The sequence below is a fragment of the Oryctolagus cuniculus genome, chromosome 13, assembly GCF_964237555.1.
Source record: "Oryctolagus cuniculus chromosome 13, mOryCun1.1, whole genome shotgun sequence".
In the NCBI taxonomy this organism is placed as follows: Eukaryota; Metazoa; Chordata; class Mammalia; order Lagomorpha; family Leporidae; genus Oryctolagus; species Oryctolagus cuniculus.
Genome location: NC_091444.1, coordinates 3574601 through 3600744, shown reverse-complemented (window position 1 = coordinate 3600744; position 26144 = coordinate 3574601). Strand labels below are relative to the sequence as shown.

General features: G+C 38.9%; 1 protein-coding gene across 5 annotated transcripts in view; it reads right to left on the bottom strand.

Moving 5' to 3' along the window:
• Positions 1–26144, bottom strand: part of ODR4 (odr-4 GPCR localization factor homolog) — a 45876-nt gene that overhangs the window by 3741 nt on the left and 15991 nt on the right. For all 5 annotated transcript variants that reach the window (XM_051821051.2, XM_070056250.1, XM_070056249.1 and 2 more), the window contains exons 5-13: positions 25317–25423; positions 24309–24345; positions 23394–23534; positions 22641–22736; positions 21846–21914; positions 11941–12069; positions 11353–11441; positions 8637–8824; positions 473–577 (exon numbers count right to left, since the gene is read on the bottom strand). In XM_051821051.2, the coding sequence (XP_051677011.1) occupies positions 473–577; positions 8637–8824; positions 11353–11441; positions 11941–12069; positions 21846–21914; positions 22641–22736; positions 23394–23534; positions 24309–24345; positions 25317–25423 (961 nt within the window). The remainder of the gene's footprint in view (positions 1–472; positions 578–8636; positions 8825–11352; positions 11442–11940; positions 12070–21845; positions 21915–22640; positions 22737–23393; positions 23535–24308; positions 24346–25316; positions 25424–26144) is intronic.

The window sequence follows — 26144 nt, the reverse complement described above, 5'->3', positions numbered from 1 at the left end:
GAATCAAAAGACAAGTTTATTTCGGTGCAAAAAAAATTTGAAATCCATGCAGTTTTTACAGAATCATGCATTTTCCACGAACTTTCTACAAAACAATTACAAAATTTTCTTATGGCCAAATAATCTTTTAATTTCATTTTCCATAAACTTCTTGAAGTATACTCATATAAAAATCTCCCACAACAGTAATTACAGGAATATGAGCTTGGAAACGATCCCCTTACTACTATAATAATCTCTAAAACTGCACGTTTATCCTCTAAAAACAACAAAAATATTAATAAGGATGAGTCATCATGGTGGGTACCTGAACAATGACAATGCACTGCTATAAATGTTTCTCTATCTCTGTGGCTTGGCACTTTCCCAAACAGTCAATATTTGCTTAATCTAGTGCTTTTAAGAAAGCAAAATGAAATGAAAACTCAGATCCAAAATGTTATCTTTTCAATGTTGTGAAAGAAGTAAATACCTATGTTTTGCTGAATTTTCAATATTGTACTTTTAATTGGCTGTTTTGGCTGCTCTTCATCCGTGTTGTCCATTAAGGCTTCATTATTCACAGAACTCACACAAGCTATAAGGGAACGTAATAAATCTTATATAAAATGAGGATTACCATTTTAAACTCAGTTTCAAAAAATACTATAATGAAAATATACAATCAATGCCATTTCTCTTATACCTGTCTTTTTATAATCAACAAATTTGCTCATTATCAAATGTAGGTGAATTTCATGGAATATATGTCAAATTGATAGTTTTCAAAATACTTACTGTAGTCTTATCTCTGACCCAAACCAGAGAGCCACAGGGTCAGTTCTGATAGACTCCTAAAAACTATAAATTTGTTTACCATGGAATAGTAAAGACAAATACTAAAAAATCAACCAGACAGTAGCAAGATAAATTTCACTCACTTGAGATCAACTTGTGTTATTCTTACTGGTGGCTTTGGTAATTAATAATTTGAAATAATTAGTTATTAATCATAAAACAGGGATCAGCCAATTGCAGTCCAAGGATCAAACCTGGTTGATGGCTTGCCTTTGTACAAGCACTTGCATTAATAATGCATTTTAAAAAAGATATATAAAAGAGAACTTATATGGCCTAAGAAAACTAAAATATTTACTATTTGGTTCCATACAAAAAGTCTGCTTACTTCTGAGTGTACCTGAAATTTGTAATACGTAAGTAAAATATGATCCAAACTTTTGACGTTAAAATAACTCTAAATATTAAACAAAGAAAATACATCAGCCCAATTTAAACACAGAAAACAGGGGCTGTCACCGTGATTGTAGGTTAAGCCTCTGCCTGTGATGCCTGCATCCCATATGGGCACTGGATCAAGAGCCGGTTGCTCCACTTCCAGTCCACCTCCCTGCTAATGCACCTTGGAAAGCAGAAAATGGCCCAACTCCTTGGGTCCCTGTACCCATGTGGGAGATCCAGAAAAACCTCTGAGCTACTAGCTTTGGCCTGGCCCAGTCCCAGCTGTTGTGGTCATTTGCAAAGTGAACTAGCAGGCAGAAGATCTCTCTCTGTATAACTCTGCCTTTCAAATAAATAAAAAATAAATCTAAAAAAAAAAAAAAAGAAAATGAAACCTGGGAGGATAAGTGCATATTTGCGGGTCATGGGCAGTTGACTGAGGACTCAAACAGTAATCTTTCTACACAATTATGATGATAGCAATTTATGTAGGTTGGCTTATCTGAATTTACTTAACGATGCTTACAAGTGAGCTGAGAACATCCTTAGAAATCACACAGACCACCAGTTTTCAATTTTTTTTCTAGTGCTAAAGAATCCTATGAAGATAAATAAAATCTGACAGAAAATGTCAGTAGGTGAACAGAAAAAAGTGGTACTAAACAAGGAGGAGCAGGAATGGAGAGCTCCTGGAGCCAGAACAGCTAGCTCCTCCTCACCCCAACCCTCACTACGCTGGAGGAGGTAGTGGAGAGCTGCTCTGTAAAGCCTATGGATTGAGGTTGGAAAACTACTTCAGACAGATCCCTTTTCTTCCAAAAGAGAGAGAAACAAGATTGACTGATGGTATATCCTACAGTTTAAATTCACAGTCTTTTGTACGAATTTAAAGTGCCTTGACCGACTTTATTGCATCCCACTATATCCAAACACAGGCTTACAAGGATGACAAATAAACCTGTTGAAATACGTGCTTATGGAACCAAACTGGATAAAAGAAAAAAAAAAAATACCTACTTCTGATTAGTTTACTATAATTCTCAGAAATACTTCATTAGATCAAGGGAGACACTGTTCTTTTTTCTCCTTCTTCAAGTGTATAATGAAAGTCATTTAAAAACAAACAAGCAGCCGGTGCCACGGCTCACTAGGCTAATCCTCCACCTGCGGCGCCGGCACTCCAGGTTCTAGTCCCGGTTGCTCCTCTTCCAGTCCAGCTCTCTGCTGTGGCCCAGGAAGGCAGTGGAGGATGGCCCAAGTGCTTGGGCCCTGCACCTGCATGGGAGACCAGGAGGAAGCAACTGGCTCCTGGCTTTGGATCGGAGCAGTGCGCCAGCCATGGCGGCCATTTTGGGGGTAAACCAACGGAAAAAGGAAGACCTTTGTTTCTGTCTCTCTCTGTCAATGGCCGTAGCAGCCATTGGGGGATGAACCAACAGAAAAAGGAAGATCTTTCTCTCTCTCTCTCTCTCACTGTCTAATTCTGCCTGTCAACAACAACACACACACACACACACACACACAAAACTGCTCAGTCATAATGGTCAAAAAATTTCTATGAACGGTCTAGAACTATCTGGTCTTTGGTATTTCAAGTTATAGTTATATGAAGGGATATCAACACTGTAGTTTTAGATTATGTTAGTTTATGGGCTTTGAATTTCATTCACTTCGCTCTATAAATCTGAAAATGAATACAATTTTTTTTTTGACAGGCAGAGTTAGACAGTGAGAGAGAGAAAGAGACAGAGAGAAAGGTCTTCCTTTTTCCTTTGGTTCGCCCCCCAATGGCCGCTGCGGCCAGCGCACCACGCTGATCCGAAGCCAGGAGCCAGGTGCTTCTCCTGGTCTCCCATGCAGGTGCAGGGCCCAAGGACCTGGGCCATCCTCCACTGCACTCCCAGGCCACAGCAGAGAGCTGGACTGGAAGAGGAGCAACCGGGACAGAATCCGGCATCCCGACCGGGACTAGAACCCGGGGTGCCGGTGCTGCAGGCGGAGGATTAGCCTATTTAGCCGCAGCGTTGGCCATATAATTTTATATTAAAAAAAAAATTCGGGTGGACATCTGGTGCATCAGTTAAGATGCCAGACACCTGCATTCCATCAAAGTTCCTGGATTCAAGTCCTGGCTGTACTTTTGATTCCACCTTCCTCCTAATGTAGACCCTGGAAAGCAGAAGGAATTTGTTCAAGTACTTGAGTCCTTGCCACCCACATGAGAAACCTAATTGAGTTCCAGGCTCCTGGCTTGGGCCTGGCCCAGCCGTTGTTACTGTGGACATTTGGAGAATGAACCAACAAACCAATAGTCAGATGATCTCTCTGCCTTTCAAAAATAAAATGAAAATAAAATTTTTAAAAATAATTCTTTAATATAAATCAAACAAGAAACACTGACTCTTCTATTAGCAAATATCTAATAGTTTTTTTTTTTTCATCTTCAGGTCAATAGAATTCTATTATCACCAACAAAAATAGAGGATGAACTATCAAACCTATTTGTTGTAGGAAAGTTTTTTCTTGTCTACAAAGAGTACAAAACTTTATATTTGCCTTGATATGTTACTTATACATTTAACATATTATAAATAAAGATTATACTCATGAAGGTCAAGTCTTCTACACAAGGAATTTATTCTATAAGAGATATTCTACTACCCTTCTATTTCTGGTTTTAAATCTGCCATACAAAATCACGTGATCTGACACAAATTCAAGATAATTTTCAGAAGAAAAATATTTTTCAAGGATGAATAAGGCTTTGCTACAAAATTTATTTGTCTATTTTGGGTTGGGGCTTATAGTGTTTTAAGCCTCAGAAGCTGTGTCATTTCACCAATATTTCACTATGTTAACTTAAATACAAAAAACATGATGATTCAATAGGAAATTAGATCTTAACCATCACTTAAAACCAAGTAATTTTAAATTCAACAAATTCAAAATTAATCATGTAAGAAAGTCATGTTCTTTAGCAATTGTTAGTATGAGAAAAACAAGGGCCATGGAGAGTGAGAGCAACATTGTAGCCTTGCTTGGGATTCATCCCAGGCTGCTGAAAGGTAGATGGGACTATTTAGAAGCTTAGAAAGAAATGTTAGGACTTGAACTCCTTAGCTGGTTGTCCTCCCTATCCCTGAGACCTAAATTAATGATACATCATGACAGTCAGCAATTTAGCCCTAAAATCACATCTTCAGAAACACCTGTTTTTCTTTATAATTAAATTATCAATATTCAAACAAAAATTAACATCAGCTCCGATATCAAGACACAATTAGCAAAGATAAATTTCACCAGATTTTAAAGGTGTGTCTCCAAATGTTTTAGTTGATACTGTGGATAAAGTACATTTGAATTATTAAGTTAATGTCTACTAGGAGATGACTAATACATCTAAGAAATGTTAAAGCCATCGTTATCCCTCACCTTTAGTGAGTCATTTTGACAAACACATTTTTCTTCATCTCTTAAGTCACATAAAAGTATGTTATTTTAAGATACTTACTAGGCAAAATATGTATTTTAAACATAGCAACTATTTGGCAACTATATTTTAAAACAGAAATAATTAAATAATATTCCAGCAAATAATGTCAAATATTGAAAAAATAAAGTCAGACATGTGTAATGAGTTCCCAAATATGTAAGTGATTTCAAGTTTTGAATTTGAACATGTGAACATACTTTTTATGGTTGGTTTATCGTACCTGGAAATCCTAATTTCAGATATGTAGGAAAACCTACATGTAACTACTTTTATACCTTCATGCTTTTTCATTGTAATTCAGAGGGTTCATAATTTAAAAGTCTAATAAAAATGTTAACATCACCCTCAACTTACGTATCTCTTTCTGTTTACAAGGTATATTCCCTGGAGTGGGTGGTTAGCCTAGTAAAGACATCTGGGTCCCACATCAGATCACCCAGGTTTAATTTGTGGCTCTGGGCCGGCGCCGCAGCTCAACAGGCTAATCCTCTGCCTGTGGCACCAGCACACCGGGTTCTAGTCCTGGTTGGGGCACCAGATTCTGTCCCGATTGCCCCTCTTCCAGGCCAGCTCTCTGGAGGTTGCACAGAGGATGCCCAAGTGCTTGGGCCCTGCACCTGCATGGGAGACCAGGAGAAGCAGGAGAAGACGAGAAGACCAGGAGACCAGGGGAAGACCTGGCTTCGGATCAGCGCGATGCATCGGCTGCAGCGCGCCGGCCGCAGCGGCCATTGGAGGGTGAACCAACAGCAAAAAGGAAGACCTTTCTCTCTGTCTCTCTCTCTGTCTACTCTGTCAAAAATAAATAAATAAATAAATAAAAAATAAAAAAAATAATTTGTGGCTCTGGTTCAAGACTCCAGCTCCCTACTAATGCAGACCACACGAGGCAACACTGGGGGTTCCAACAACTGGATTCCTATCACACATGTGGGAAGGAAGCTTGTACTGCATTCCTGACTTCATCCCTGGCCCAGCCCTAGCTGTTATAGACACTTGAGAAGTGATCCGATGGACAGGAGCTCTCTATATATTTGTCTCTCTCTCTCTCTCTAATACGTGTATGTGTGTGTGTGTGTGTGTGTGTGTGTGTGTGTGTGTTTTAAATGTAGATTATCTAACAGTTTAACCAAATTCTATCTTCAACTCCAAGACAAGGTGGGATTTGGAGTGAACCTGTCTAAGGTTATGTATCTGTAAATGGCAAACCTGGACTCAAGCTAAAACATGCATTTTCCAGAAACTTTTTAAACATCCTCTCTTCATCGATTTCAAAAATGTTTTACTTCCAAACTTATCCTTTTAATACCCTCACATTTTAACTTGGAATCCTAATTCCTAACACATAGCCAGCGCCGCGGCTCACTAGGCTAATCCTCCGCCTTGCGGCGCCGGCACACCGGGTTCTAGTCCCGGTCGGGGCGCCGGATTCTGTCCCGGTTGCCCCTCTTCCAGTCCAGCTCTCTGCTGTGGCCAGGGAGTGCAGTGGAGGATGGCCCAAGTCCTTGGGCCCTGCACCCCATGGGAGACCAGGATAAGCACCTGGCTCCTGCCATCGGATCAGCGCGGTGCGCTGGCCGCAGCACGCCGGCCACGGCGGCCATTGGAGGGTGAACCAACGGCAAAGGAAGACCTTTCTCTCTCTCTCTCACTGTCCACTCTGCCTGTCAAAAATAAATAAATAAATAAAATAAAAATAATTCCTAACACATAATAGAAAATAAAGAGTAATCAATCACACACGAGAGTCATGTGAGTTTCAAAAACAGCACGGAGTTCAGAAAGGATCATCCATATGGTACTGACGCATGTATCTTCAGTACATTTTATTCTATTAGAGAAATATTTAATGTAATACCATCCAGAAACCACAAAGCTGATACAGCTTGCATAAGCATACACCCCTCAGCTTTCCAAATCTTGTTTCCTTTGTTCTTACAAAGGAACTCTCCCTACTAGTTAATTATCTCTGTATTAGACTGTCAGCTTAAAATAAAGAAATAGAGGCAATAAATATAGTGTAAAACATACACCTAAATTAGTATTAAAAGCACATGAAAATAAACAGACATGGATTAATATTTATATATTAAGATTTTTTTTTAAACTTCCTATTTACTGGTTCATGCTAATATTTAACACAGTTCTAAAAATGGCAATGATAAAGCTTACTGAAGGAAAACCAAGAAACAAGATTAAAAAGTACTTGATGTACATGTAAATAATAAGTCATTAGAAAATAGCATTTAAATGAAATGTTAATGGATAACTAGTATATTGTTGAAACTAAAAAGTTATTGATTTGCAAACTGACCATCATTCAAAACTACAAGCTTTTTAACATAATTGGGACTATTCCCTGGATTTATATTTATTTAATTTATTTGACAAGCAGAAAGACACACACACACACACACACACACACACAGGGGCGGGGAGAGAGGGAGGGAGGGAGGGAAGGGTAGGGAGAGAGAGAGAGAGAAAATGAGAATAAGAATGAATATATATATATATATATATATATATATATATATATATATATATATATATCTCCCATCTACTGGTTTATTTCCCAAATGCTTACAACAGCCAGGGTTGGGTCAGGCCCACCAGGAACTCAAACTTGGTGTCCAATGTGGGTGACAAGGGCCACTACCTGCTTCTTCCCAAGGTGCACAAAGGCAGGAAACTAAAATAGGGAATGAATCTGAGACTCAAACTCTGGCCCTCCATTATGGGATGTGGCTGTCCCAAGTGGTATCTCAACCCCAAAGTTAAACACCTGCTCCATGTGCTGCAAACAACAGTGTATCCATTTATAAAACAGGTATGGAACACTAAGGAAAAATAATCAATAAATGTTTGGTGACAAAGAAAAATGACTGAGAAATTAGAAACGGGACCTAAAATTGCTATATTCTGATTTTACAAACACACATATTCAAAAGTAACCTGAAGATTGCTAAGAGACTAAATTTCAAGAATGATAAATACCCATTTACCATTTACAGATATTTACGAAGAATTGCTTTTAATTTACTTGAGAGAGAAGATAGAACTGGTATTCAATGGTTCACTCCCCAAATGCCCAAAACTTGTGCCAAGCTGAAACCAAGAATCTGAAACTCAATCCAGGTCTGCCATATCTGTAGCAGGAATCCAAGTAACTAAGCTAATACTGTTAACTCCGAGGGTCTGCACTGGCAGGAAAGTGGAGTCAAGAGCCAGAGCAAGGAATCACACCCAAGCACTCCGCTGTGAAACACAGGGTCTCTCAACCACTAGTCTACATGCTTGCTCCCAAATTATTTTATCACATATTTTTAAATGTTTCAAATTATCACTACTTACATATTTATTTATAGATATGTTTCCATATCTTGCACTCAGAAAAATAAAAACAAAGCAAAGTCAAACAACAAATAAACACAGCTCTCCAAATAAACTGATGGCCAGGGGAAGAGAATATGTTATTCAGTTGGATGGTGTACAAATCTACACTCTGCAAAAATAATCTTGATCTAATTTTTAGAACTACCCATTTTTAGCTTGGTGTCCCAATTATACGACAGAGACATGAAAAAAAGGCAAATAATATGGAGACAATGTTTAGTAAATAATGCTTAAAAACTTTATGACCTGAAACTTAACCAAATAATTAAGATAATTTTTATATTAAAAGAACCATCTTAAAGACATGAGTATATTTCCATCTATTTAAGGGTAACCCTGTTTTATGAAGATCTTTCAAGACTGGAAAAACACCTGCAGTAACTTATATTTAAAAATTTTTAAATGCGTCAATTACATTTTGAAATGTCAAGCAGAATTAAAGGAAATCTAAAGTTATGATCTTGAGACCAGACTTCTCATTGGTAATCTCAGCTGTTGTCAAACCAGGCTTTAAATAACATCATGTAATTACCTGTGTTTATATCCTCTGCAATTTCCAGATCTTCTATTTTAATCATATGATCTAACATCTCTATAAAATGATCTCTGATTTCCTCAGCTGATTCATCACCAAATTTATAATCACATAACATGACAGCAGACCCAGGAATGGGGACAAAAACTCGATGAGGGAGGATGTGGAATTCTTTTTCAGAATCTAAAAAGAGAAGGAATGTAATCAATATTTAGACAGGTCCGTCACTGGTATCTGTACGTATTTTAGAAGTGTATGACAAATCTTACAGAAATTAAGCTAAAAAGTCAATGCTTTTTCATTGCTGACTGGCCACCCACAATGTTGCTCTTACTGAATTCTACCTGAACTCAACAGCCCTGGCCTCTGCAAGGGACCCAAATGAAACTCCTATGAAACTTACAAACATATCACTGCCTTCAAATAAGGACCCATTTTGTTCTATCATAGAACACTTGGCGTTGTTCTAGATATTATTGTCCTACTTGTTTAACTTTCTGAGAACATTGAATTTTATAACCAAGTTTTCCCTTCTTCATACAAGTGTGGAGAAAAATTAGTGGCTTGCCTACCTCAAAGGTACAGGACAGGAAAGCAAACATTTTTGGACAACTGTCACTGCTGACTTCATCCTACTAACTGTAGCCCCCTCCCAATATCGAGCGTGTTTCGGACACCTTCTGGGTAGCAACCTCATCTTGCTTTGCTTTTCATCTTCCCTTTGCCTCTTTGTTTTGTTTACTTTTCTCTTACACACTTGTAGTATCTCTTCATAAACTGCCTTTAAGTCATTTTTAGCAAAAAGAATCTGAATCTAAATAATGAAAAGTGTATTTCATGATCCTCTTTAAATATTTATAAACTAGAATATATTCCCCCAATTTCTGTCACTAGTTCACATGAACACATAATATTATTTAGTTCAAAACTATGATTCCAATGGAACTATAAGATAAAGATATGTGTATAGAATGGCCTCTGTCAGCAACTTGTAAGATTTAAAAGCTACAAATACAAAGATTAAGTAAAAAATAAGAGTTCATCTTAATCTGTCAAGAATCTAGTGGTAATGTCATGGTTACAAACAGAGGAAGATGTACAATGCTTAAAGCGTCCTAAGAAATGCCATGACTTATACTTAGTTTTCCTTCCAGTCTGTACATTATCTTGTTTGCATATGAGGAATGGAGATTAATGTTACTCTTTGACCAGACTGCCTCCCAGCTGTGGAATTAAGTACTACAACTTGTACTACAGCACATAAGTTGTCTATAGACTGAAATTACAATATTTTATTTTGAGCCAGTCACTTGAAACAGAAATAGTGCTATGATGTGCATGTGTGATTGGCAGGAAAAACTTCAAACCATTTCAAACACTATCAACTCTACATTTTCCTATAAAAGAGTAACATGCTATGAAATCAAACACTGAAGAATTGGTGACAATATACTTCAACTACTCATTGAAAAAGAAGCAGTACTTTTTACTTTCAAATTAAAAAGTTAAGTTAGCAACTCAGTACCTAAATAAAACCAAATTTTCTAGTTGGTTTGAAGTTGAAAGTGGAAGGAGGGATCATTTGGAAAAACACATCTCAAAATCAAAATAGTATTCCAAAGAATATTCTTTTAGGGAATTCCCCATAGAGGAGTACCTCAATTGAACATCACTTCAGGAAGTTCAAAACAGAGAAAGGAATTTTCAGCCTAAGTCAGTGTGGTAAGAACTGGGTTTCTGCTGGCTAGAAAGAGAATTCTGGCTCACACTGCAGTATTACAGAAACTTTATAGACTAGGCAACACCTGAGCTGAATCTCAAAAGCACCTGCACACAGCAGTGGTGCCCAGAGCAAAACCACAGGCACAGGCAAGGAGGATTACAAACGTTCTCAGAGGACAAGTGGCGGGAACGGATTTTGATGCAGGGACGCAGGAGATAAGATATTCCACAATTAGTGACGTCAATTTTCACAATGAGTAGGTCATTGCTGACAGTAAGCTGGGCAGGACTGAACGGCTTACAGTGCATAATTAAGGTCTGTAACACGAGCTTAGGGAAATCATGTGGTTAGTAAATGGAATCGCAGCATTCTTTCTGAATTATGAGGGTATAGCTTCAAAAAATAGTCATTATTATAATTCTCTTTTCAAGTAAAAAATATTTTCAATACAAATTGTTGATATGGTATAAATTGATAATATTTCCCAAAAAATCGAATAGTTATTAAAGGGTAAAACATTATGACTCAGCCTTTTTTAAGCCAAATAAAGTCTGTTTAGAGTAATAGCTGAGAAGTATATAAAATATTATGGTCTACAGAGAATCTGCTATAAAATGTTCAACACTAATAAACTAATAAATATTTTGATTATGCCTAAATTCTTGAAAAAACTCATTTAAAAAAAATTTGCTTTAAACCGCCACCATAGTTTACTCATTCTAGCAGGGGCAGTTCACTCAGAATTAATGCTTTAAAAATTCTCCCTGGAAATGTTAAATTTTGGCAGATTTGCTATTATCAAGTGCTCAAAAAATTTTTGGAGGGCAGAAGCAAATGAAAAGTTTTCATTTAATAACAAAGACAAAAGATGACACCGTTTTAAATGATAGGTATACAGCTATAAAATATGATATATCCAGTATATCTTCACATCCAATACTACATCAATTGAACACATGCAAAAAAAGTACTTATGTTATACTCATAACTTTTTTTTCTGGCATTTCATTCAAAAGCAGATCTTCAAATAGTATTTCACAACGATCGGCAACTGTGTTCAATATGTCTCTCTTCACTGCCTAAGGAAAACACAAAAACAAGCATAAACACAGGAATAAATAAAATACTTCAGATTTATGGTACTTAATTTCCAAAAAACACACAACTTGTTTCCCAGTACAATCATATCCACTAAATAACTGATACATATCATTTTTATTATCATTTATTTAGTATGATTAATACAATTTAATGACAAATCTGCCCAGACATCTCAACAGTAAAAGAAAACCAAGTGAATGAAGCTTCATTTAACTTTTGTTTTCATTTAAACAAATGATGCTACTGCTCTAAATTAAGAAATATATTACTATGATAGAAATGCCAGTAATTTTTTAAACTTATGAATTATATAGTTTATAGAATACTACCCTAATAAACTAGTTCCTATTAATACTTTCATTTTTATTTAAAAAGTTCAATTTCTCACAAAAGAAATAACATGTGCTAGTACATAACAATTAAGGAGCACGTACTACAAGCTCTCATTTGTCTTATTCCAGTTATTCCCTTTTGTACCTGCACAGCATCTTTAACCTTGGGCTTACTGCTGTGAAGGTAAGCTCTGCACTTAACCGCACCCTTCAGGTTTACAGAACCACTGCAGATCTGGACTGCGGCCGTCGATCTGTGGTCTGAACTCAGCAGCTGAAAGACAAAATCTGTTTAAGTCCTAACAAACATCAATTACTGACTATAGGAAACATTTAAACATTATATAAGCCTCTTCTGGATAGGACTGTAACTACTCCAAGTATTTGAAAATATTCTCCATAAATTATTCAAAGGCCTTCATAACATTCTTTATGAATTATTTTACTGTACACTAAAAAAATTACATGACTACATATAAATTTTTTACTAATATAACCATCTAAAATACCAGTGTTCATTCAAGATATTCATTAAAATGCATTTTCTGAAGATTACTCAGATAAGTACTGTGAAGATAAATAAACTAGAGTACTTCAAAAATTTGTAGGAAGTGAAATTAAAAGAAGTTTATTTTGGTACAAAAACATTTTGAAATCCATGAATGATTTTTTCACATTATACATGTTCCATAAATTTTTTGAAGATCCCTTGTATACATGGATTTCAAAAAAATTTTTTTAAAGATTTATTTATTTTATTTGAAAGATCTACAGAGAAACAGAGAGAGCCAGAGAGATCTTCCATCCACTGGTTCACTCCCCAAACGGCCACAACAGCGGGAGCTGGGCCACACCAAACCCAGGAGCCAGGAGCTTCTTCCAGGTCTCCCACATGGGTGCAGGCGCTCAAGCACTTCTGCCATCTTCCGCTGCTTTCCCAGGTGCATTAGCAGGGAGCTGGACCAGAAGTGGAGCAGCCGGGAATCGAACTAGCGCCCATATGGGATGACATCACTGCTGGTGGTGGCTTAAACTACTACACCACAGCACAGGTCCCCAAAAATTTTTACACCAAGATAAACTTATCTTTTAATTCTATTTTCTATGAGCTTTTTGAAGTCTCCTGGTATAATCAATGTAGTAAGAGACACCAGGTGTCCAAAAGAAGAAATATATGCCCCAAAATAACCAGAATACAAGGTAATATGTAATAAATATGGTAAAATCACAAAACATGCACTTGCATTTATTTATACATGTCCAACTCATAATTTTCATATACTCATCTCAGAGCAAAGACAAAGCAAACCAACAAAGGCACCATAAAAATGTTATCAGTAAGTATAAGCAGCCACTTTTTTTTAAAGATTTTATTTCTTTATCTGAAAGGCAGAGTTAGGGAGAAGGAGAGATACAAGAGAGAGATCTTCCATCGACTGGTTCACTCTCCAAATGGCTGCAATAGCAAGGGCTGAGCCAGGCTGAGCTCAGCAGGCAGAGGCTTCATCCAGGTCTCCCATGTGGCACAGGCGCCCAACCACTTGGGCCATCTTGTGCTGCTTTCCCAGGTGCATTAGCAGGGAGCTGTATCAGAAGTGGAGCAGCTGGGACTTGAACCAGGGCCCATATGGGATGCTAGCATCGCAGGCAGCAGCTTTACCTGCTATACCACAGTGCCAGCCCCAAGCAGTCACTTTTCACCTCACAAACCCATCTCTTGTGGTCTGAGAAGTGTTAGTGCCTGCTTGGTTTTCTGGTATTACATAGATATTTTTAACCTGATCATCCTAGTAAGTGCCTAAGCAGAGAGCACTGGAACTTTATAGGTACTACTAGAGAGGCCAGTACTGTGGTGCAGCAGGTTAAGCTGTTGCCTGTGACACTGGCATCCCATATGAATGCTGGTTCGAGTCCTGGATGCTGTACTTCTAATCTAGCTCCTTGCTAATGTGTATGGGAAAGCAGTGGAAAATGATCCAAGTGCTTGGGCCCCTGCCACCCATGTGGCAGACTCAGATGGAGTTACAGGCTCCTGGCTTCAGCCTAGCTAGCCCTGGCTTTTATGCCCATTTGGAGAGTGAACCAGCAGATGAAAGATCTTTCTCCCTCTCTCCTTGTCTTTCAAATAAATCTTTAAAAATAAATAAAAGTACTACTAGATGCTGATAATCACAATGGAAACAAAAACTATAAAATTTTAATTATAACTATAATTATAAAAAACTAAAAAAACAAAAACTATAAAATTTTAATTATAATTTTGATTCAAAAAAAACAAAACAGAATATAAGAAAGTAATTTAAGTATACTTGGAAATCATTCTACAATATGGTCAATCCTGAAGAACAAAAAGAAACTCCTACAACTAGTCAAGATAAAATAAGAAAAAATAGTGAAGGTTGCAATAGGAAGCATCTGAATACTAATCACAGCACCAATAGTCAACGTCTAAGGTAATTCAGACAAAGGCTAGTTTTTTAAAATATCAAGGTCTTGTTGGCAAAAATGTGTCACAGATCAAATAGGTCCCAGATCCATTACAAAAATGTCTATCATCAAACCAAGCAGCAAGGTGGCAATGCTGACCCTGTATCTGGAATAAGCATCCTATGACGCTGCAGAGTTCACCAATAATGAATAAGGTTGGGGTGATAGAGGGGTATGGGCTTCCCTTACACACCCTACCAATATTTTCTGGAAACAAAGATCTATTTTGATAAGTAATATCCCCTTTTAACTACCCAATATACAATTTACAATATATAAGATTCATAATACTTATGAGAACCCAAAAGTCAATGAGAAAATGGAATTATCCTAAATATGGGGGGGCAGGCATTTGGTACAGCAGTTATAACAGACACTAGTGCCTGGGGTACAGTTCCAGCTCTACTTTCAATTCCAGTCAGCTAATGGGTAGCCTGGGAAACAGCAATGAAGGCTCAAATAGTTGGGTGCTACCACCCACATGGGAGACCTGGACTAGGTTCAAGGCTCTTGGCTCTGGTCTAGCCAAGCCCCATGTGTTGCAGGCAGTTGAGGAGTAAACTAGCAGATAAAAGATCTTTTTTTCTGCCCCTCTCTCTCTCTCTCTCTCTCTCGGTTTCTTGTCTTTCAAATAAAAATGAAAGCATACACACACACACACACACACACACACGCCTATAGGCAGGTGTTTGGCCTAAAGATAAAGCTACCGCTGAGGGACACTCCACATCGGAGTTCCTAGGTTTCAGTCCTGGCTCTGCTCTGGATTCTAACTTTCTGCAAATGCACACCCTGGAAGGGAGCAGTGGTAACTCAGCAACTGGGTCCCTGCCACTCACATGGGAGACCTGGATTGAGTTCCGAGTTCCCAGATCCAGCCTGGCCCAGACCTAGCTATTGGGAACACCTGGAACTCAAGAGTGAACTGGGAGATGTCTGTTGTCTCTCTGCCTCTCAAATTAATCAACCACAAATAAATATAAACTTCATTTCACAACATAAACTACGAAAGTTCAAGACACTTTCAAGACAATAATATCATGTAGTCTATCCCTAAAGAACTACATGTCCTGGAAATTAAACCATGTCAATCAAGTTGTAAGATTTTTTAAAATTAGAAAACCAGGGGCCAGCGTAGTGGCATAACAGGTTAAGCTGCCACCTGCAATGCCAGCATCCCACATCAGCGCTAGTTTGACTACCAGCTGTTCCACTTACAATCCATCTCTCTACTAATGTGGCTGGGAAAGCCCAAGCATTTGGGCCCTTGTCACCCACATGGGAGACCCGGAAGAAGCTCCTGGCTTCTGCCTGGCTCAGCCCCAGCTGTTCTGACAATTTGGAGAGCAAACCAGCGGAAGGAAGATCTCTCTCTGTGTGTCTCCTCTCTCTAACTCTGCCTTTCAAATAAAAAGAAATCTTAAAAACAAAACAATTTTTAAAAAAGATTAGGAAATAAAAGAAATCAGAAGGAGTCAAATCAGGACTAAGGTGGACACCTGCTGATTTCCCATAGAACCTCTCACAAACATTGCCCTTGTTCACCAAGAACATTGTTGTGGTGGAGACAGACTCTGAGTGACACTTTCCTGGTAGCGTCTCTGCCAGAATCTTGGCTAATTCTCTCCAAACACTCTCATAAGAAGCAGATGCTACTGTTCTTTGACCTCCAGGAAGTCAACAAGCAAAATGCCTTGAGTATTCCCAAAAACTGGTGCCATGATCTTTGTTCTTGACAGCTGTTTTTGCTTTGACTAGACCAATTCCACCCTCGGTAGCCACTGATTTATGTTTTGTCTTCTGGATCACAGTGGTAAAGCCAAGGTTCATCTCTGGTTACAACGATTTGAAGAAACTCTTCAGGATCTTGATCTCACGTGTTTAAAACTGTAACTGAAAGCTCTGCACTTTTCTGCAGCTGATCTGTGTGCAGCAGTTTTGGTAGCCACAAAGCAGAAGTTTGCACCACTTTCTCAGTAAGAGTTGGATAAGCTGAACCACCTGAGATGTCTATGGTGCTGGCTATTCTGCTTAAATCACCAGTCCTCTTCAACTGGGCCATGAACAAGATTAAGCTTTTCCTCACAAACTGATGTGTATGGTCTGCCACTGTGGGCTTTGTCTTCAACATCACTTCAAACCTTCTTAAAACAGGTTATTTGTTTGTAAGCTGCACCTTTCTTTGGGGCACTGTCCCAATAAACATTTAGTAAATTTCAATGACTTCACCATTCTTCCGATCGATGTTTGTTCTTGCTTCAGTTTTAACAGAAGACAAGTTGCCTGTGGGGAGCAACTGAGACTAGACTAAGTTACTGGAATTAAGACTTATTCTGTGCATCTGCTCTCCCACAATATGGCGCTGGGAGGAGCAAACAACTACACAGCTGCCTCATCAGTTTGACTGATAAGCTGCAGGAGCTGATCCTGCTCCTGATTGGAGGAGAGCAGCGTGCTCGGCGTGTGGGTAGCAGAGTTGGGATTGGTGGAAGAGGACTATAAAGGAGGAGAGAGACAACATGCACCAAGAACATCTGAAGGAACATCCGGATAACATCTGAGCAGCCCCCGAGAGAGCCGGCCGGCGGTGTGTCACTCCTCCGCGGAAGCGGGGAAAGCGGCGGGGGGGTGCCGCCCCTCCACGGAGGTGGAGGGGCTGACAGCCAACCCGGGAAGGACCAGCAGCAAACCCGGGAAGGGCCAAGCAGACAAAAGAACAGCGCAGGGTCCTGTGTCGTTCCTCCGCGAATGGGGGAGCGACAGTCGCTCAATAAGGGGTTATATTCAAACTGAAGTCCTATCTTAGTGCCTCAAATTACATCCTTTTCAGACATGTTATAACAAGCTAATATACACTTATTTGGGTGCAAAAAACTTTTGAAATCCATGAAATTTCTTTTCTTAATAGACATTTTCCATAAACATTTTTTAAAAGATTTATTTTATTTATCTGAAAGAGTTACAGAGTGAGGTAGAGACAGAGAGGTCTTCCATCCGCTGGTTCACTCCCAAGAACTGCACTGATCTGAAGCCAGGAGCCAGGAGCTTCTCCAGGTCTTCCACGTGGATGCAGGGGCTCAAGGACTTGGGCCATCTACTACTGCTTTCCCAGGCCACAGCAGAGAGCTAGATCGGAAGTGGAACAGCCGGGACTAGAACCGGCATCCATATGGGATGCCGACACTTCAGGCCAGGGCGTTAAGCCGCTGTCCAACAGCACTGGCCCACCATAAACTTTTTAAGATCCCTCATATATAATAACATTATGTATTGATTGGGCACTGATTTCCAAAATAGACTAAAATAAGACTACGAACATGTCTCATACTCACACACACACACACGCAAACACCAAGTAAAAGAGTTTTAAAGAACATAGGACTTGGGGCCAATGCTGTGGCACAGCAAGTTAACGCCCTGGCCTGCAGTGCCAGCATCCCATATGGGTGCTGGTTCAAGACCTGGCTGCTCCACTTCCGATCCAGCTCTCTGCTGTGGCCTGTGAAAGCAGTGGAGGATGGCCCAAGGCCTTGGGCCCCTGTACCCATGTAGGAGACCCCGAGGAAGCTCCTGGCTTCAGATTGGTGCAGCTCCAGCCATTGTAGCCAGTTGGAGAGTGAACCATCGGATGGAAGACCTCTCTCTCTCTCTGCCTCTCCTCTCTGTGTAACTCTTTCAGATAAATAAATAAATCTTAAAAAAAAAAAAAAATTGGACTCATTCTTTTTTTCTGTTGAAAAAGTAGTTGGATTATATAAATGCAAACTCCTCCTGGTTACTTGGACATGGGAACAATTGTCTTAGAAATGAAAATTCTATGAGACTGATAAGGTATTCTGTAAAAGTAAAGATTCCTGTGGCTATGGTGAACAAATGGAATAGCAAAAGTGGTGGCAATTGAGCTAGATCTTAATGTACGGTAGATTTTAACTATCTTGGCATTAGAATCACAATGGCAAGACTCTTGGTTCAAGAAAAAGTGTAAACAGAAAATGAACAGTAAGAGAAAATAAGAATGAAAAGCTATTCTGAGACTCTAAAGAGCCTAACTAGTCAATATAGAGCAATTAAGGAAATCTGAGCAAGAATAACACCATCTGTGCATGACCCTTATATATACTCAATCGTTTATGAAAAAAATTAATGAATAAATGAATGGTAATTGATTTTGAAAAAACTTGAGGTTATATACAGGATAAAGCATAAACGTGAAGAAATTCCAAGAAATGTAACAATTAACAACATAAAGGTTTTCAGAGAAAATAATCATTTTGGGCAAGAATGTATACATGGAGCAAGCCCAGGTAAGAGTCAATCGTGGGAGCAGCATTGTGGCACAGTGGGGTAAGCCACCACCTGTGCTGCCAACACCCTGTATCAGAGCACCAGTTCGAGTCTGGTCTGCTCCACTTCCAATTCAGCTCCCTGCTAACTGCAAGGCAGAAGAAGATGGCCCGAGTACTTGGGCCTTTGCCACCCACGTGGGCAACCCAGATGGAGTTCCTGCTTTCTGGATTTGGCCTTGCCCAGTTCTGGCTGTTGTAGCCATTTGAGAAGTGAACAAGCAAATCAAAATTTCTCTCTTTCCCTTCTGTTCTGTCACTCTGCCTTTCAAATAAATAAAAGAAAATTTTAAAAAGTAGTAAACTGAGGACCCGAGCCGTGGCATAGTGGGTAAAGCCACCACCTGCAGTGGGCATCCCATATGGGTACCGGTTCAAGATCCGGCTACCACACTTCTGATCCAGCACTCTGCTGTGGCCTGAGAAATCAGCAGAAGATGGCCCACATGCTTGGGTCCCTGCACCCCTGTGGGAGACCTGCAAGAAGCTCCAGGCTCCTGGTTTTGGATTGGCCCAGCTCTGGCCATTGCGACCATTTCAAGGAGTGAACCAGCAGTTAGAAGAGCTCTCTCTCTGTTTCTGCCTCTCTATAACTTTGCCTTCCAAATAAATAAATTAAAAAAATGTAGAAAACTGCAATTAAAAGACATATATTTTTAAAAAGAGTTACTTGTGTTAGTCTAGGTAAAATAATACTGTTGTAAGGCTAGTAACAGAAGGAATGTAAGGGAAATAAAAGATATGTGTAACACTGAAAGAATCAGTAAGACTATAGTAGAAGGAAAGTGGCACCAAGTATTTAGGATACTACTATGACTTGGATTGGGTGTGGTTCCCAAGGATCCATGAATTAAATGGAGATGTAGTCCTCACTGTGGCTTTGGCAGTATTGAGGTAGGACCTTTCAATAAGAGATGAGGACAGGTGGGAGGCTCTTAAGGCAATGGGGAATGTGCCCTCCATCCTATTGTCTGGTTTCCTGTTTTAAGATGTGATCCTCCCACCAATGCCATCCACCAGAGTCTGATGCACGCCAAGAGGGCTTCTCAAGTACTGAGCCAATGCCAGCACCCTGTCCTCCAATCTTCAGAGCTGAGAGCTATATAAACCTCTTTCCTTCATAAAGTTAGACTGCCTCAGGCATTTCATACGGCAACAAAAAAACTTCAAAATTTCCATCTAGGTGACCAATGGAATCAGACGAAAAATATATTACACTATATCATATTAAACTTTACTACAACAATTTCTCTCTCACACTACTGACTTGTATTCTTCTCTCTATATTCTCATATTCTGTATGTTCCCCAATAGTAATTTTATCACTAAAATAATTACAACCAAACTTTAATAAACCAAAAGGTAAGCCTGAAAAATAAAGAGCATGTAAGCAGAGGAATAGGCAGCCCTAAAACAAAACACATTTCTAAAATCAAAACAAAGGTATATCATAAGCCAAACTGCTTTTAACTCTAAAAACATACAAGTCTTGGTAGTATTTCTCTGCTTCAAAGTTCAGTATAATACTGACTTTAAAAGCTTCTTACAGGCCGGCGCCATGGCTCAATAGGCTAATCCTCCGCCTAGCGGCGCCGGCACACCGGGTTCTAGTCCCGGTCGGGGCGCCAGATTCTCTCCCGGTTGCCCCTCTTCCAGGCCAGCTCTCTGCTGTGGCCCGGGAAGGCAGTGGAGGATGGCCCAAGTGCTTGGGCCCTGCACCCCATGGGAGACCAGGAGAAGCACCTGGCTCCTGCCTTCGGATCGGCGCAGTGCGCCGGCCGCAGCACACCAGCCGTGGCGGCCATTGGAGGGTGAACCAACGGCAAAAGGAAGACCTTTCTCTCTGTCTCTCTCTCTCACTGTCCACTCTGCCTGTCAAAAAAAAAAAAAAAAAAAGCTTCTTACAGACACAGTTCTGTTATTTCAACTCTGGTTTGTTCCCTATGATAATTTTGGGTAGGATTAAACACAAAGGCATGCATACTGTTAGGAATAATTAGTTTTTGTTTTTGTTTTTGTTTTTTATAATTTGAAAGGCAGAGGGAGAAGGGTGAAGAGAGAGAAAGAGAAAGAGACAGAGAGAGAGCACACGACAGAGAGCGCTCTATCCAATGGTTCACTCCCAAATGCCTCCAATAGCTAGGGTTGGGCCAAGTTACAGCCAGGAGCTCAGAACTCCACCAAGGTCTGCCACATAGATGGCAGGAACCCAAGCACTTGAACCATCATATGCTGCCTCCTTGGTGTGCACTAACAGGAAGCTGGATCTGAAATGGAGTAGCCAGAACTCAAAACAGCACTCTGATATGGGATGCAGGCACCCCAAGCGGCAACTTAACCTGCTGTGCCAAATACTTGCCCCTAATTAATGCTCCTAAGTTCTTATTCTTCAAATTACTGAGCTTTAAATTTCCAAAGAAATTTATAATATAAAACAATAGTAGGAAACATAAAACTTGTTAATTAGTACTTTGTGATTTTTATCCAAAGACAGTATAAATCTATTTCAAATTAAGGATATAACTCTTGACATACCTGTGTACATATTTTATTTTTAAGTTTTTAAGAATTGCAACTGTACTTATAAAACCCACAACTCAGGGGCAGCTGTTGTGGCACAACACCTGCATTCCACATCACAGTGCCAATCCAGGTGCTGGCTACCCCATTTCTGATTCAGCTTCCTGCTAATACATCCTAGGAGGCAACAGAGGATGGCTCAGGTACTTGGGCACCTGTCACCAACATGGGAGATCTGGATGGAGTCCCAGGCTCCTGGCTTTGGCCTGACCCAGCCCTGGATATTGCTGGCATTTGAGGAAGGAACTAGTAGATAGAAGGTCTTTCTCTAGTGGATAGGTCTTTCTCTTTCTGTCTGTCTCTCTCTCTCTCTCTTTCAGGTAAATGAATAAAAAAAAACTTTTAAAAAATCCCAGAATTAAAAATATTTACATACAAGTACGTGCACATATACATATGTGTGTATATATATTTAGAATTGCTATTTACTTGATATTAAAGTATTAATAGACTTGAGGCAAAAGATCCAAAAAGGCTTCATTAAAATTACTTGGGGATATTTTTCCACTAACTGGAGACTATACATTCTCTTACGTCTCTAAAATTGTTTTATTCTCTAATTACAACCATTAAAACAGAATCAAATTCTTTAGTTATTCTAAGAAATGTATTTTAAAAAGTGCAATTTTAAAATATTTACCAGCTGTGTTAGCACTCTGACATCAAAAGAATGACCAGATGCTTGGGTATTTCCTCTAGATGACTTTTTCTGAAGAAACACAAAAACAAGACTGTTGAGATTTTAAGCAGAACATGAAAGACAATTTAGGAACCACCCTATATGTACACTAAATAACAGAGTAAAAATAAGCCATAATTTATTTTGTTTAGTTTCTTATACGGGTATGTTACTTTACAATATATTCCATATTAATCAATATGTACTCTGTGGGCCAAATCCACATTGCCAGCTGTCTTTGTAAATAAATTTTTACTGAACACAAACATGATCATGCATTCACACATCATCTCTGCCAGTTTTTGTGCTACAAGAGGAAAGATATAGACCACACAGCCTCCAAAGTCTAAAATACTCGCCGCTTCACTCTAGGGAGCTTTCTAGCCCCTGCACTAAAGGGAGAGATCACCAAAGCCTGTTCCTGCAAGTCAAAGCCGTTTCAGAAGCCCTCAGATGCCACGCTATCAAACGGCTGCAGTCACCCTCCAAAACACTATCAGGGAAGCACAATACGCAGGCTTTAGTTTTAAGTTAGCAATTCACAATATGGAGGTAAGGTGGCATTTAGATGACATTCTGATGTAACATCCTAGTTATATCAGAAATCCCACCAATTTCTGGGAAAAACATTTGTCCTTTAAAAAGACTTCAGAAATGAAAAGTAGATGAAATCTATTCTCATGCAGGCGAGAATTAAAAAGGAGTCTTTTTCTTTAAGTATAAATAATTGTATAAAATTATTTTCTCTTAATTCACCTGTCCTTCTAATAGGTCACAATCTTCATCTTTCACTTGTCCATTTATCAAATATACTCCATTTTCTATTTGCTTGGCCCAGCGTGTGAGTCCATTCTTAAAAGAAACACAACATGGAAAGCTTTCAGGTATGATACCATCTCAATCAAACTCCTCAGATTCTACTTTTTTCCATCTAATACATTAAATATTAAACAGCCCTTAGTATCACTAATGCAGTACTTAAAACCAGTCTCATAAATTAAAAAAGAGTAGCTCCAATACTTTGCACTTTTTCCATATTTATTAATAGTTTTTCTGATCTTTATCCCAAACCAACATTTACTCCAGACTCAGGACATTGATTAACTATATGATTTCAATAAAATAAAATTCAATATGCCCCAGTATCTTTTTTTAAACAAAAGGTGAGAATAGGAATCTCTAACAAGTTTATAAAGTAGCATACATGATTACAGAAGAAAAATAAGGAACCAACAGAAAGCCAGATGACTGAAAAATATAGCTCCATACATAACTATATTTTACATAGGCTAATAAACACTTACTGAGCGGTTATTATGCTAAATATATTAGTATTATGACATCTCTAAAAATTCATAATTAGGGTATGATAGTAAGCTACTCACTCATATAACACCATAATAAAGAGAATGTAATTTTGGAGGAGTATAAAATGAATGGCACTGACAACCAGAGTAAGAGCAGATCTCCCACTCAGCAATCATTGAAGCAATCATTTTACTCTGATACCTTCATATTTTTTTCCAGAGTGTAGCTGATAGAAGTGGTAGAAAGTGGGATGTGAATATTAATGTGAACAGTACCCTCCAAGGAAAGCCAGGAGGCTGACAGTCCATTTTGATACTTCCAATCTGCAGGCCTTGCTGAACTCTAGCAATAAAGGGAAAAAACAAAATATGATGTGGTTTAGATAAAATATATGGATTAATAAAACATTATTAAGTATACAAACTAACAATTCATTCAAGCTGATATTCAACATATTTGGCCTGGCCAAATTCCTTGATCCCAGGGCTGCAGATTAGAACTGAATAAAAAGTAAAGGGTACATTAAGCTCAGTCCTCCTCAGTAAAACCTAAGCAACCCTCCTCCTGCCCCTACCACAAGCAGTAGGCAGAAAAAGAAGAGGTTTCATGGCTAGGATTCTGACGTGTCCTCTGGGCCTCTAGCTGAAGCGGAAGCTTCAGCAGTGTCACTTCTGAAGGTTCTGATGTGAAGCAAATGGTCACGGTGCCACTACCCACGGCCAGAGGGTCAGTTTTATCTCATCCTTGCCGGAAGTACTTCATAGACACTTTTTCCCTGTCTTCAGACACCTTAACAAAATGCTAATCTAGGTTCTGTGGCATCCCTATAGCGCATTTTTACCAGTCAGTGCAGCTCTCAAATGTCCTCAGTCACTTTCAACTATTAGTCTCCCACATATAAAGCCAAACACAAAAGCAAGGCAAAAAGAGCTTAACACAAATATTTTAACAACTGAAGAAAAAAGTTCATTATCTGTAATCAAATTAATCAGATTTCAAATAAAAACTACAGGTGGCTGAGGATACCAACAGCAAATGATGGCACTGGAAATTACTAAAACAAATTTGAATTTGAATTTAAAAGTAGAAACCTCTATAAGGAGTCATTTTTCTTACCTTTGGATCGTGGACATCGTAAGTTCGACAAACTATTCTTTATTAATTAAGGACAGAAATGACCTTAATTTTTGGTAATCAACAGAGTATAACCCATCAAAACATAAATGCTTGTGTCCAAGAGTTCCTACAAAATCATAACTTTATTAACTTCAAGACATATAAACATGTGTATACATGTGTACAATTATATATGTGCATTCACACATACATAAATCGTTCTGACTATACTGCTTGAAAGCAATTACCTGCTGTTTATCAACCCTGTTAATCATAATGATAGAATGGAAGCACTTGTGAAACTTTCTTCAAATATGCACCCTCCAAAACAAAACAGGGTGCTATCTTAGACAGCATCAACTTCACGAATGCTGACTGGGTCGAAAGGCTTGCAAACCAAACATTCCACTTAGTACCAAAGAAGCTAACAAGCCATTTTCTGCAGGCATGACTGCTTTCTGAATTTTGTCTCCTGACACTCTAGGTACTGAGCACTTGGACTGCGTCACTCTCTTGGTGAGGCTGTGCTGGCCAAGTGCAGAACCAGAGAGGCCCTGAAAATGATTTCAGTGGTACAGCAACAGAGACAAAAGCCTAAGAACTCCTTGGATGTCCTACACCTTAAAGCACAGCACACCCGTGCTTTGAACTGCATATTCTATCTATAAGTGAAGGTGAGGACTTCAATATAAAACATGATTTTGCCAAAACTATCATCTGGGATTTTCTCTTTTTGTGCCTAGAACATACAGGAGTAGAAACCTAGGAAAGGATCCAGAAGCCTAAATCCTCTGCTTTCTCTCAAACTCTTTATAACACTGGAACTCAACTTAATAGCCAATATTATTACTTTTTATTACTGGCAGCATTAATTATATGTTATGGAAACCTATGCCTATTTTAAAAACAAAGATGATTTAAATAATATGTATGGAGGAGAAAAACCCTTGAGGACACACTGTTTTGTTACCATACACTCTTAACCATAAGCACCTAAACAAAAGATACTTTTTTGTAGAAGAGCAAATGTGCAGGGCTACTCTTTCTGAGACCTCCTCCTCTGTGAAATTCCACAGTCTCTTTCTACACACGGACTTTTCCACAGCAAATATGAGCTGAAAGAGAGAAAAACACACATCAACTGAATGCAGAAATGAAAAAAAAAAAATCAAAGATGAGTGTGGAAAAAGGTAACTGCAATGTCCCTAAGCTCCCATCTAGCTATAAAACATAAAACTTGGGTTTTAAATAGAGAAACATAATTCAGTGTCGTTAATGACTAACTGAACATGAAAAATCAATGGCAGGCAACTAGCATTTACATGAAATGTAGACATTTTATTTTATTTAGAAGGAGAAAATGTTATCTACCCAAAACTTCTGGTGAGTTCAATCAAGAAATTCACCAAAAGGAAATGTCACGAAGTTATTTATTTGTAGCAAATAAGACCATGGGGAATGGTTTCCAGCCCTGTGGCTCCCCAAGCCAAAGGAAACAGGTATCTTTTATTCTAGGGGAAAATGAATACATAAGAGGGAAAGCTTTTGTCATTGCATTTAGGGGTGGTTACGAGTTCAAGCACGCCCAGCTGAGAAACATACCTTGACAGGGATCACGTGTTACGCTAGTATGGTTTAAGCTCAATTGGAATGAAGCTCTTACTACTAAAATGAAGCAAACAGCCACCCTTCAATGTTTTTCTACCCATCTGTGCAGGCCTTGCCCATACAGTAGGGATCCCTCCCTGAACGCTAACGGAAAATCCGACAAACAACTTCGGGGAACATCAGGTGCTTTAGAAGCTTTAGGGTCTGGAAGCAGAAATGAGTCATGAC